This window comes from Chiloscyllium plagiosum, unplaced genomic scaffold (assembly GCF_037043375.1).
Source record: "Chiloscyllium plagiosum isolate Xiang-an unplaced genomic scaffold, Cpla_swu_hap1 HiC_scaffold_10, whole genome shotgun sequence".
NCBI classification, from domain to species: domain Eukaryota; kingdom Metazoa; phylum Chordata; class Chondrichthyes; order Orectolobiformes; family Hemiscylliidae; genus Chiloscyllium; species Chiloscyllium plagiosum.
Genome location: NW_028270148.1, coordinates 87,716,193 through 87,730,479, shown reverse-complemented (window position 1 = coordinate 87,730,479; position 14,287 = coordinate 87,716,193). Strand labels below are relative to the sequence as shown.

The 14,287-nt window shown below is 43.1% G+C and overlaps 1 protein-coding gene across 2 annotated transcripts in view; it reads left to right on the top strand.

Annotated features, from left to right (window-relative positions):
- The window catches only part of prkn (parkin RBR E3 ubiquitin protein ligase), a 1,164,944-nt gene that overhangs the window by 453,255 nt on the left and 697,402 nt on the right, over positions 1-14,287 (top strand). For both annotated transcript variants that reach the window (XM_087991523.1, XM_043696306.2), the window contains exon 3: positions 2,110-2,344. In XM_087991523.1, coding sequence (XP_087847649.1) covers positions 2,110-2,344 — 235 coding nt within the window. The remainder of the gene's footprint in view (positions 1-2,109; positions 2,345-14,287) is intronic.

Below are 14,287 nucleotides of genomic sequence, written 5' to 3'. Positions count from 1 at the left end.
GCTGAGTGACAGTGAAGGGATGGATGGTGATTATAAATCTGAATCAGAATGGTGTGTGGCTTGGAGGGGAGCTTTCAGTTGCTGCTGACCACTTGCATCTGCAGTCCTTCTAAGCGGTAGAGTTCAGTGGTTTGGAAGCTGCCTTCTGAATGAAGGAGCCTTGTGAGTGGAATGAATTCAATAGCTCTTTCAAAGATTCAAAATGGCGCAATGGGATAAATGCCTCCTATTTTGTATGATTTTACACTTCACTAAGGTTTTAAGGACTTCTACAACCTAAATGATAAAGGAAGATTTATTCAGACATTGTAGTATTTGTATTGTTTCAAAAAATCACTCTGGATGAAACACAAAGATCTATCTGTCTTACATTTTTTGATTGGTCAAGGTAATCAAGCAAACCCTTCTCACTTGTATCAGTTTCAATGTATGTTTTGCTGAAAATTCTTCACTCCTTTAGTTTTACTTGAATAATATAATGATTTATTTTTAATAATGGTCAATACTGTACTCAAGCTGGATGCAGATGACAAGATGCTAGAAAGGGAAGGGACAGGAAAGAAACTGGCAGCAAGAAATCAGAACTAATTCCTCCAGGGTATTCGTGGAGTAACTTTCCATCTAAACTTCTGCAGTGATCTCTTTTAGAGATGCCTGTGCTTCATTATGGAAATTGTCACTGAAATCTTCCAACTGCTACAGTGGCAATTGCAGAGCAGAGCAAGGATCACATTTTAGAGGCTCTGAAACTGACTTGAACTTAAATGTATCTGATTCCTTCCAGGCTGCTGCTATTGTACACTGTTGCACAAGGGAGGTCATTGAAGCTTTCTATGCAAAGAGGAATAACTCCATATTACTCCCATTTTCCAGAATTAGGTGGAATGAGCACAAGTGTTTTCGAACACTGAAAGCCTCTCCATGGTTCAGGGTGCCAATAATTGCAAAGACATTGCTTTTCAAGTGTTTAATACCAACTCTTCCAGTCACCTGAAATGAAAAGATTTCTACTTCCTAAATGTGAAGCTGGTGTGTGACCATAGCAGTGTCAATGTAGGTCAATGTCCGCTATCCTGGTGGAAGCCATGACGTATTACAGCTAGCACAGCAAACCAAAGAATGGCTATGGTCAGCCATTCTTCATTCATTATTAAGTCAGATTCAGTTGCAGAGTGACACCCATCACATGCTCCAGTCAGAATCCACCTCCCTCTCAAAATGTGCTGGCTTGCTGCAGATATTGCAGATAAAAATAAATTATGTTCCCTGCTGATATATGTGTGCAGAAATAATTAATATGAGCGGGTGGCATGAGATGGTATGCACCATTTGTTATACTTTATGAGTGTGTCTGATGTGTGCTGTTGTGGTAATATCACAGGATGAATAACACAGATTCATGTTCAAATTCTACCACAACAGTTTGTAGAATTTAAGATCAATTAATAAAATGTGGAACTGAAGGCTAGTCTCAGTAATAGTGACCAATCATTGCTTGTTGTAAAATCCTGTCTTGTAAGTAAAATCCTTCAGAGGGGGAAGTCTGGCATCCTTCCCTAATCTGGGCTACATCTGATTCCAGTTCCACGGTAATGTGATTAACTGCTCTTTGAAACAGCCTTGCAAACCACTCAGTTCAAGGGTAATGAGGGGTATTCAACAAATGATAGTGCATGAAAATGGATGAAGTAACCACTCATTGAGATTCTCATGCAGAACTTCAATGGTTATCTAAATTTACTCCCATGAATTTTTAAACAGAAGAAAGTGTAGATATATGTAAATATAAACAAAGGAAGAAAGATGTAAACTTTAACTACATTAGTCCACAAGCCTGCCCCTGTCTAATTTGGTGTGTCTTTTTACTGCATTCAAAGCAGGAACTTTGCAGTTTACTTCTTGATGTAAGTTTGATAGCTTAAAGCAGTGATGTGTGTTTAAAGTGTTCATCTAAAAATGCTTCTGTATGTTTGTATAAATTTCCTTCTGAATTATTGTTGGTAATCTGATATGAGAAAAAAAGATGGTTTCTAGATCAAAATCCCTTCTAAATAATTTATTGCCCATTCTGAACTTTGAATTTGATTAGTTCTCTTTTTCTGCTTATAGAGTTGTGGCCTGATCCAGCAAAGTACTGTTCATGTGGTCCAAACCACTTCTCAACTAACTCAAAACCCACCTACTGATACAACCACTGGCATTCTGTGGAAAAGAAATGGAGGTAAAGCGGACATCTTAAATCAGATGGATCTCAGTGCATCTGTCTTTCCAAGTCATCCTATGAATCTCAAAGCTGTCCTTGGAAATGGAGGTCAGGGTCATCTTAGCTGCTATGAATCTTCAGGTAAAGACCTAAGAGTTTTTTAAAAAAATACACAACATACCCCTGACATTTGAATCAATTTAAACTTTTTCTTCTGACCTTTCTTCATGTTCTACCTTTGAGATTGACTGTGAGGCAAGGGGTACCTATTTCCGGATGACATGTTGCACCTCACCTTCTAATTAGTCGCAGAGGGCTTAAGCAAATTGTGCAAAGGTAGGGGAACTGAAATACAGCGTAAAGAAGGAGAAAATAGATGAAAGGCAGAGAGACATTGTGACAATGCTAACACTTTATTTTGTCCTTGGGTTTTTTTAAGAGAGGTCATAAAGACAGGGGTGCCGAAATGTCTGGGCAGAGCCTAGTTTAACAATGGCAGGGGAGTAGTCAGTTCTCCCAGTTCAGGTTTTCTCTGGTTTGGTGTAGCTGTAACAGTCAGAAGCTGCTGCAGTGGAGAAAGATTCCAAGCTTCACAAGATGGTTCCTGACTGGCTTTCTCTCTGAAATCTCTCCTGCCTGTAAGAACCTGAGTTTGAATTTACCTTTTGCCAAGGGATGTGTTTATGGGATGTTACAGTAATTGGGACAGCGCTTTAGTTATGTTGCTATATCGAGTCAGTTGAGTTTTCAAATAGTTAAGTTATTCTAAATTCTGTTTTCTTTTGTTCGTGTTTCAACTGTCGTGTTTAAATAAATTCTGTTTAGCTTAAAGCTGAGTGGTTTGACCAGCTCCATCACACCTGGAATATCCACTCCACATCTGCCTTTAAAATAAAGAAAAGTTAGGGTCTAGACTATCTTCTTAAATTGTTTTGAGGGGGTCTGGCCTAGTCCATAACAAATTGGGGGCTCTTGTTGGGGTTTTTTCTATAGTTCCAATTTGGGATTAGGGTTGTTGGACTCAAAGGCGGCGAGTGGTAGGTGTTACCGTCCTTTGTTCTGGGTGTTAAATTCGGTTGGTTTAAACAGTATTAGCTCTTTCAGTCACTAGGAATTTTCTGAGGGTGGAAAAAGTGACATTGGGGCTTTTCAAAAGGTGAGCAAGGCAAAGCCTCTGGAATTGGCAGACAACCTGGAGTTGGAGTTGCCTTCATCCATGAGAAAGGGAGGTATAATTGCAGCATTAGCTCAGCATTTAAATTTGCTAGAAACACCATCAGAATCTTTGGAAGTGGCTAAAATTCAATTGAAAATGAAGCAGTTTGAGTTAGAGGCAAAAAAAAGAGAAAAAAATGAAGCATTTTGAATTTTGATTAAAAGCAGAGGAAAGAGAAAAAGAACAAATTGCCCTGGCAGAACAAAACAAAAAGGACAGAATCACTTTAGCAGAACAAAAGGAAATGGAGGGGAAGGCCCTAGCAGAAGAAAGGGAGAAAGAGGAAGAAGAAAAGGAGGAAGAGAAAAGAGAGAAAGAGCGAGAGTTTGAACTTCATAAATTGGTACTTAGACAGGAAAGCCGGCTTGAAAGGGTGGAGCTGAAGGTGGAAGGTAGGCTTAGTGAAGGTGAGCAAACCCATCGTAGCCAAAAGCATGGTGGGGATCTGTTTAAGTATGTCCAAGCATTGCCTAAATTTGATGAGAAGTATGTCGAAGCTCTTTTCATCTCATTTGAGAAGGTGGCTAAACAAATAAAGTGGCCAGTGACCATGTGGGTTTTGTTGATCCAAACAAAGCTAGTAGGTAGAGCTAGTGAGGTATTTGCATCACTATTAGAGGAGGTGTCTGGGGAGTATGAGGAGGTGAAGAAAGCCATCTTAAGTGCAGATAAGCTTGTACCTGAAGCCTACAAACAAGGTTTCAGGAATCTAAGGAGGGACCCTGTTCGGACAAACATTGAATTTGAAAGGATCAAACAAAGTAATTTTGACAGGTGGATAAGGGTATTAAAAATAGAGCAAACCTATGACAATCTTAGAGAGACAATTATTTTGGAGGAGTTCAAAAACTCACTTCCTGAAATACTGAGTACTCATTTGGAAGAGCAGAGGGTTAAAACGGCAAGATTAGCAACTGAAATGGCTGATGATTATAAGTTAGTTCATAAATCAAAGTTTGGCTTCCACCATCAATTTCTATCATGAAGGATAGAAATTGGGGAAAACAGATCTCGATGAAGGTCATAAAGATAGCTTACTACAGGGTAAAAAGGAAACGCATGAAAGGGAAAAGCAAGTTAAAAAGCTGTAGTGTTTTCACTGCAATAAAGTAGGCCACATGAAATCACAGTGTTGATGGGTTAGGAAAAGCACTGAGAAGACAGATGTATGAAAACAGGATAAGCCAGTGAATTTTGTTGAAGTGATAAAGGAAAGCACAGTGGCAGCAGAATGTCCAACCTGTTTAGAGGTCGATTAAGGAGCAAGTGCCCCATCTTCTTAAACTATTTACTTGAGAAGGTAAGGTTTACTTGCACAGGCCAGGAGCATCAAATAAAGTGGTAACAGTTATTAAGAGATACAGGATTGTGTCAGTTTTTGATGTTGAGAGATGAGGAGAAGTGAAGCCAGAAAAAGTGTTAGTACATGGAATTCACGGTGAGACGAGGATTGTTCAATTATGTCGAGTGAGGTTAGAGTGAGCAGAGAGAAATGGAGAAGTCATGGGAGGGATAATGGAAGAGCTCTCGGCTGCAGGAAATCAGTTCATCCCTGCTAACGATACAGCTAGTTCACAGGTAGGACTGCTGCCCTCTGTGCTTGAAAAGCCAGTGGAAAATCAGGCAATTGAGGTCTTACAAGAAGCATATCTTGGGATTTTTCCTGACTCTGTGGTAACAAGGTCACAAAGTCACCAGTTGAAACAGGAGGAGAAATCAAAGAATACAGATAAGGAAGTTGAATGGTTGAGACAAAACAGGTGCAGGTGGAGGATAATTTTAGCTCAGAGAAATTAACTGAGTTACAACAGAAAGATGAAAAACTGAAGCAATTGTATCAAAAAGCATACACAGAAGAAGAATCTGAGTGTATCTCTATGTGCTACTATCTTAAATGATGTCTTAATGAGGAAATAGAGACCATCACATATTCAGTCAGATGAGAAATGGGCAGAAGTTCATCAAAGCATATTACCAGTGGGGTTGTACAAAGGGGGTGTTGCGGGTAGCACATTAATTACCAGTAGGAGGTCATTTAAGATAAATTCAAACTAAAATACAAAATATTACGACTGGTTTGGACTGCATAAGAATGGAGTTGAATTTTGCCAGACATGTCATACATGTCAGGTAATTGAAAAACTTCAGGCAGTAATAAAATCTGCACCTTTAATATCAATTCCTGCATTTGAGGAACCTTTTACAAGACTCTTAATTGATAGTGTGGGATCCCAACCTAAAACAAAGTGGAAATCAGTGTTTGTTGACAATAATGGATGTGTCCGCTAGGTTTTAGAAGCCGTTCCATAACACAATATCGCAGTTAAAAGGATTGTAGAAGAGTTACTCAATTTTTTTACTAGATACAGACAACCACAGAGATGCAGTCATGTCAAGAGTCACATTTTACATCAAAATTGTTCAAGGAGGTTATGGACAGCTTAGAAATAAAACAATTCAAGCCTACTGCATACCATCCAGAAATGCAGGAGGCACTAGAAAGGTGGCTGAAAATGTGTTGCTGGAAAAGCGCAGCAGGTCAGGCAGCATCCAAGGAACAGGAGAATCGACGTGAAGGGCTTATGCCCGAAACGTCGATTCTCCTGTTCCTTGGATGCTGCCTGACCTGCTGCGCTTTTCCAGCAACACATTTTCAGCTCTGATCTCCAGCATCTGCAGTCCTCACTTTCTCCACTAGAAAGGTGGCACCAGACATTAAAAACCATGCTAAGGGCTTATAGCCAAGACTATCCAACTACTGACTGTTTGCTCAACCAGTCTCTGACAGATAGCTGCCAGTGCCTTGTATATTGCAACTCATTGCCATCATGTGGTATGATGATTCCTCACTGCAGTTTGGGATAGTGTAAGATCCATCTGGTAGTTTTGCTGCCACCATACTTAAAGATGGCAGGACAGATTGAAAGAAATCAATAAGGCATACCATATCTTAAGGTTTACTAATACAGGCATAGATTATAAAAGAAAGGATTAGCTTTCCTTCATTGGGTGGTTGTGGAGCAGAATCATACGACACAGAATTTATTGCAACAGGATTGCAGTGTCATGGAATGTAATATTAAACAAATTTAGCTTGTGTCTTTCATCTTTTAGAAAAATCATGTTAGTTTCAGTTCCTTCATATGTAAATCCCAGAACTTTTTAAAAGTTACATTCGCAAGATAGCTTTTAACAACAGGTGTCATCTCAGCTCAGATAATGCATTGAAGGTGTGAAGTTAAAGTCTGTCTGTGTCCCAATGTTAGGTCAGGCTGATTCTATTTCTAAAGTGAGATTCACAGAATGTTTCATGGGTTTATGCAATTTTTGTGCAAAATAAAATGTAATTCTGCAAGTACAAATTCACTCCACAAACTTATATGTGTGTATGTGAGTGTGGGGGGTGTATGCATGAGTGTATGAGAGAGAGCTTGTGGATGAGAGACTGCGTGGGTGTGTCAGTCCAGAGGAGAGAGAGAGAGTGTGTGTGTGTGTGTGTGTGTGTGTGTGTGCGCGCGCGCGCGCGTGCTCGGTCTTGCCAATGTACCATTGCCAATGTACCATGCCTTACGGCATCCTTGCCTTTAGCATATGAAATAGGCACCGTTGGCAGAGACACATGAGCACCTGCCACATACATGGTAGGTGGTGTCCCCATGTGTAATGGTGGTATCCATGTCGACATTCTGACACGTCTTGCAGCAGCTGCCGGGGCAGTATGTATGGTGTTGTCCTGAAGGCCAGGGAGTTTGCAGCGAACAATGATCAGTTTGAGGTTTGATGGTTGTTTAAAGGCAAGAAGTGGAGATGTGGGGAAGATCGTGGCGAGGTGCTCATCCTCATTGATAATGTTATGCAGGCTGCAAAGAACATGGCATAGTTTTTCGGCTCCCGGGAAGTACTGGACCATAAAGGGTACCCTATTGGTTGCAGCTCATGTCTGTCTCCTAACGAGGTCATTACGGTTTATCGCAGTAGCACGTCGGAACTGGAGATCGATGAGTTGAGCATTGTACTCTGTTCTTATAAGAGCATGCTTGAGTACTTCCATGTGTCTGTCACATTCCCCCTCATCTGAACAGATCCTGTGTATATATATATAGGGCATGTCCATAGGGGATGGCTGTTTTAATGTGTTTAGAGTGGAAGCTAGAGGAGTGTAGCATCATGAGGTTATCCGTGGGTTTGCGATACAATGAGGAGCGGAGGTGCCCATCTTTGATGGAGATGCATGTGTCCAAGAATGAGGCAGATACTAAAGAAAGTCCATGGTGAGTTTGATGTGGAATGAAACTCGTTGTTATCCCTGTATCATTGTTACAGTGATTCCTCGCCATGGGTCCAGAGGAAGACAATGTCGTCAATATACCTTGTGTATAGTGTTGGTTGGAGGTCCTGCTTAGAGAAGAAGTCTTGTTCAAACTTGTACATGAAAATGTTAGCATATTGGAGTGCAAATTTGGTCCGCACAGTTGTTCCATGTGTCTGGATGAAGAACTGGTTGTCAAAGGTGAAAACATTGTGATCGAGGATAAAGCGGATGAGTTGTAGGATAGTGCCGGAGACTGGCAGTTGTTGGTATTGAGTACTAAGGCTGTTGCCACGATGCCATCATTGTGGGGAATGCTGGTATAGAGTGCTGAAACATCCATTGTGACGAGGAATGTTCCCGGTTCGACTGGTCCATGGGTATTGAGTTTCTGTAAGAAATCTGTAGTGTCGCAACAGAAGCTGGGGGTCCCCTGTACAATGGGTTTCAAGATGCCTTTGACATGACCAGAGAGGTTCTCACACAGGGTCCCATTGCCTGATATGATGGGATGTCCTGGTGTGTTAGCTTTGTGTATCTTCAGTAGGCAGTAGAAGTCTCCTACGCAAGAAGTACATGGGATGAGGGCTCTGAACGACTGCATCAAAGATCAATGTTTTAGTTCATGGGTGTGCTCTTTGGTCAGATAGGCTGGCAGTTGCCTATAGTGTTCCTGGTTCTTCAGTTGTTGGTACACTTCCTTGCAATAGGCAGTTTATTCTGAATGATGATGTCTCCTCCTTTATCTGCTTGTTTGATGACAATATTGTGATTGGTTTTGAGAGCATGGATGGCATTGTGTTGTGATTGGGTGCTAAAGAACAAAGAAAAGAACAAAGAAAATTTACAGCCCAGGAAAAGGCCTTTCGGCCCTCCAAGCCTGAGCCGATCCAAATCCACTGTCTAAACCTGTCACCCAATTTCTAAACATCTGTATCCCTTTGTTCCCCACCTACTCATGCATCTGTCCAGATGCATCTTAAATGAATCTACCGTGCCTGCCTCCACTACCTCTGATGGCAACGCGTTCCAGACACTCACCACCCTCTGTGTAAAGCACTTGCCGCATGTATCCCCCTGAGACTTTTCACCTCTCAACCTTGAAAGCGTGACCTCTCGTTATTGAATCCTTCACCCTGGGAAAAAGCTTATCTTTATCTACTCTGTCTATACCCTTCATGATTTTGTAGACCTCAATCAGGTCCCCGTCCCCCCCCATCTCCTTTTTTCTAATGAAAACAAACCTAATATACTCAACCTCTCTTCATAGCTAGCACCTTCTATACCAGGCAACCTCCTCATAAACCTTCTCTGCACCCTCTCCAAAGCGTCCACATCCTTTTGGTAATGTGGTGACCAGAACTGTTCACAGTATTCTAAATGTGGCCGAACCAATGTCTTGTACAATTGCAACATGACTTGCCAGCTCTTATACTCAATACCCTGTCCGGTGAAGGCAAGCATATGCCTTCTTGCCCACTCTATCCACCTGTGCAGCAACCTTCAGGGTACATTGGACCTGCACTCCCAGATCTCCCTGCTCATCAACCTTTCCCAAGGCTCTTCCGTTCATTGTATAATTTGCTCTAGAATTAGACTTGCCTAAATGCATCACCTCACATTTGCCTGGATTGAACTCCATCTGCCACTTTGCCACCCAACTCTCCAGTCTATCTATATTCTCCTGTGTTCTTTGACTCCCTTATGCTTTCTCCTACTCCAATCTTCATGTCATCTGCAAACTTGCTGATCATACCAACAGTGCCCTCTTCCAGATCATTTATGTACATCACAAACAACAGTAGCCCCTGCACTGATCCCTGTGGAAAACCACTGGTCACCTTTCTCCATTTTGAGAAACTCCCTTCAACTACTACTCTCTGTCTCCTGTTGCTCAACCAGTTCTTTATCCACCTAGCTAGAACACCCTGCACACCATGTGACTCCACTTTCTATATTACTTTACTATGTAGAACCTTATCAAATACTTTAATAAAATCCATGTATATGACATCAACAGCCCTTCCTTCATCTATCAACTTGGTCACTTCCTCAAAGACCTCTATTAAGTTGGTAAGGCACGATCTCCCCCGCACAAAACCATGTTGCCTATCACTGATGAGCCCATTCTTTTCTAAATATCATTAGATCTTATCCCTCAGTACCTACTCCAGCAACTTTCCCACCACTGACGTCAGGTTCGCTGGTCTGTAGTTACCTGGAATATCCCTACTACCCTTCTTGTACAGGAGGAACAATGTGAGCAACCTTCCAGTCTTCCGGCACCTCATCTGTTTAAGGATGCCAGAAAGATATCTGCTAGGGCCCCAGCTATTTCCTCTTGCGCCTCCCTCAGCAACCTGGGATAGATCCCATCCAGTCCTGAGGATTTAATAACCTCTAGCCTTGCCAACACATCTTCCCTACTTATGTCAACCTGATCCAGACTAATCAAACTTCTATCTCTAATCCCAACATTCATCATGTTCCTCTCTTTTGTGAACACTGATGCAAAGTAATCATTCAGAATCTCACCCATTCTCTCAGGTTCGACACACAGCTTTCCTTCATTAGCCTTTAATGGACCAACCCTTTCTTTAAGTACCCATTTGCTTCTTATATAAGAATAAAATGCTTTGGGATTCTCCTTAATTTTGTTCGCTAAAGCTATTTCATGACCCCTTTTAGCCACTTGATTCCTCATTTAAGACTGGTCCTACTCTTCCGATATTCCTCTAGGGCCCATTCTGTTCTTAGCTGCCTGGACCTTATGTACGCTTCCCTTTTCCTCTTGGCTAGTCGTACGATTTCTCCTGTCATCCACGGTTCACAAATCTTGCCTTTCCTATCCTTTGCCTTCAACGGGACATGCCTATCCTGCACTATCTTTAACCTATCTTTGAAAGCCTCCCACATATCAAATGCAGACTTCCCTTCAAATAGCTGTGTCCACATTTCCCAGCTCCTGCCAAATTTTGAAATAATTGACCTTGGCCCAGTTTAGTGTTCTTCCCTTAGGACCACTCTCATCTTTGTCTATGAGTATTCTAAAACTTACAGAATTGTGGTCACTGTTCCCAAAGAAATCCCCGACTGCAACTTCTACCACCTGTCCTGGCTCATTCCCCATTACCAGGTCCAATATGGCCCCTTCCCTCATTGGACTATTTAAAAGGTAAAAACAATGACTGCAGATACTGGAAACCAGATTCTGGATTAGAGGTGCTGGAAACGCACAGCAGTTCAGGCAGCATCCGAGGAGCAGTAAAATCGACGTTTCGGGCAAAAGCCCTTCATCAGGAATACCTGCCTGAACTGCTGTGCTTTTCCAGTACCTCTAATCCAGAATCTCATCAGACTATTGACATACTGCTCTAGAAAATCTCCTGTATGCTTCTTACAAATTCTACCCCATCCAGACCTCTGACGCTAAGTGTATCCCAGTCAATGTTGGGAAAATTAAAATCTCCCATCACCACTACCCTATTGCCTCTACATCTTTCCATAATCTGCTTACGTATTTGTTCTTCTGCCTCACGCTCACTGTTGGGAGGCTTGTAATACAGCCCCAACAATGTAACTGCACCCTTCTTATTTCTCAGCTCCACCCATAATGCTTCACTACCCAAGCTGTGATATCATCCCTGACCAGCAGTGCAACTCCACCCCCACTTTTACTTCCCTCCTGTCCTGTCTGAAGCGGTCTATATCCTGGAACATTTAGTTGCCAATCATGCCCTTCCTTCAACCAAGTCTCAGTGATTGCAATAATGTCATACTCCCAGGCACCAATCCAAGCCCTAAGCTCATCTGCCTTACACACTGTACTCTTTGCATTAAAGTAGATGCATTTCAGGCCACCAGTTCTTTTGCGTTCATCTGCTGTCTGCCCCATCTTCCCCTTATTAATGCTATTTTATCAACGCTAACTTCATGATTCTTACAGTCTCCAATTTCCATCTCGCTGTCTACTTGTCTTCTCTTCTGGTTCCAAGCCCCCTGCCACATTCGTTTAAAATCTCCCCAGCAGCAGTAGCAAAAACTCTCCCAAGGACATTGGTTCCGGTCTGGTTCAGATGTAGACCATCCATTTTGTAATAGTCCCACCTTCCTCAGAACTGGTCCCAATGTCCAACAAACCTGAACCCCTCCCTCATACACCATCCCTCAAGCCACATGTTCTTCCTGCCTATTTTTTCATTTCTCCGCTGGCTAGCATGTGGCACTGTTAGTAGTCCTGAGATCACTACCTTCTTTACCCTCTTTAACTTCTCTCCTAGTTCCCTGAATTCTTCTTTCAGGACCTCATCTCGTTTTTTACTTATATCGTTGCTGCCTATATGCACCAAGACAACTGGCTGTTCACCCTTCCCTTTAAGAATGCTCTGCAGCCAATCGGTGACATCCCTGACCCAAGTGGGAGGCAACACACCATCCAGGAGTCCCATTTTTGGCCACAGAACCGCCTGTCTATTCTTCTTTCAATATAATCCCCAATGACTATGGCCCTACGAGTCTTTTTCCCACCTTTCTGAACAGCAGTGCCTGCCACAGTGCCATGATATTGGCAACTGCTGCCCTCCCCTGGTGAGCCATCTCCCCCAACAGTATCTAAAACAGTATACCTGTTTTAGAGGGAGATGACCGCAGGGGACACCTGCACTGCCTTCTTACTCTTTTTCTGCCTTTTGGTCACCCATTCACAATCTCCCTCAGCAATTCTAACCTGTGGTGTGAACAATTCACTAAACATGCTATCCACGACCTCCTCAGCATCGCGGATGCTCCACTATGAGTCCATCCACAGCTCCAGAGCTGTCATGCGGTCAAACAACAGCTGCAGCTGGACACACGTCTTGCAAGTGTAAGAGTCAGGAACGTCAGCAACATTCCTAAGCTCCCACATCAAGCAAGAGGCACACGCCACGGGTCTGAAGGCCCCTGCCATTGTAAGCCTACCTTTATAACAACTAACTACAACCAAACAATGCACTTAAATATATGAAAAAGAAAGATAAAAAAAAAGCTTTACCTTACAGAATCTTTTTCTTCTGGTTAGAGGAGATGGGCGGGAGGGATCTCGGGTTTAGCCGCAGCCCAAATATATACTAAGTCCTTACCTTCCCGGCACTCTCTTGGTCTCCACTTCCGCTGTGTCTCCCGCTGCTCCCAGACAGGAAAAAATGGGAAAACTTATCCTTCCCGGCAGCCCTCGCTTCTCTCCATCTTCTCTCCTCGCCACTCTGTCAAAATGGAGGCCTGACTCCCAAGGTAAGTCCCTTCCCAGCAACCCTTGCTTCTCTCCACCTCTCGTCGCTGCTCTGTCAATATGGAGACCCGACTCCTGAGGTAAGTCCCTTTTTAAGTGGGAAAACTTACTCTTCCCGGCAGCGCTCGCTTCTCTCCTTGCCGCTCTGTCAAAATGGAGGCCCAACTCCTGAGGTAATTCTTTTTTTAAGTGGGAAAACTTACCCTTCCCAACAGCCCTCGCTTCTCTCTACCTTCTCTCCTAACCGCTCTGTCAGAATGGAGGCCTACCTTGTTTTGCTTTACCTTGTGGGTGCGGCTGATGAATCTGGCATTTATATATTTCCTGACAGTTTCAGCACACATGTCAAGCCCAGGTCAGCAGCCCTCTGGTGGGGTCCACGTTGACTTCTTCTTTGGTCGCTCCTCTACGGATCTCTGTGATGACTGTTCCAGTTCGTCGGTGGGCTCATTGGGATCACTGCTGGCATCTTGAAAGAATTCCCAGAGTCTCATTCATCTGATGAATTCCTCTGTGTCTGCTGCAAGATCCATGGGTACCAGAAATTGAGCCCCGTGCTAAGAACTTCAATCTCTTCCAGTTGAAGGGTGTGATCTACTAAGTTGACGATTGATTTCCCCGTGGTGATAACATTTTCCACTGTGGTGCCGGGGTCTTGGCTACTGCTGGTCTTGATGCCAAGTTTCTCCAGTTCTTGTTCTTGGTGTGCATGTAAATGGTGTAGTTTGTCACCTTGATTGGCAAAATGACACAGAAAAAAGGATTACAGATCACGAGCCCATTCAAATCAACCTACAACATAGAGTATGTGGAGAAACTTTGCCACCTAAACTCTTGCAAACTCCTAAATCATTTTGTGCACCAACTCTATAGCAGGCGCCACAACCATGAAATCAAGATGGAGTCCACACTCTCAGCTTGCACCCAGGATGCAGCAGTACAGTTACGTGACATTGCCAAACAGGCAAAGCAGCAAAACTACACCAAGCACTACACCAAAACTACACCAAACTACAACATGCACATCAAGAACAAGACATGATCCCTCCCAGTCGGGGAACTCCTCAGTGGTCAGGGACATTCAGCCTTGGACCTTCAGGTGACCATCCTCCAAGGCAGACTACAGGACAGGCAACAACGCAAAGTGGCCGAGCAGAGGCTGACAGCCAAGTTCAGTACCCATGGGGCTGGCCTCAACCGGGACCTTGGGTTCAGGTGACCTCACTGCACTATACTCTCTCTCTCTCTCTCTCTCGCTCTCTCTGTCTCTCTCTCACACATACACATATA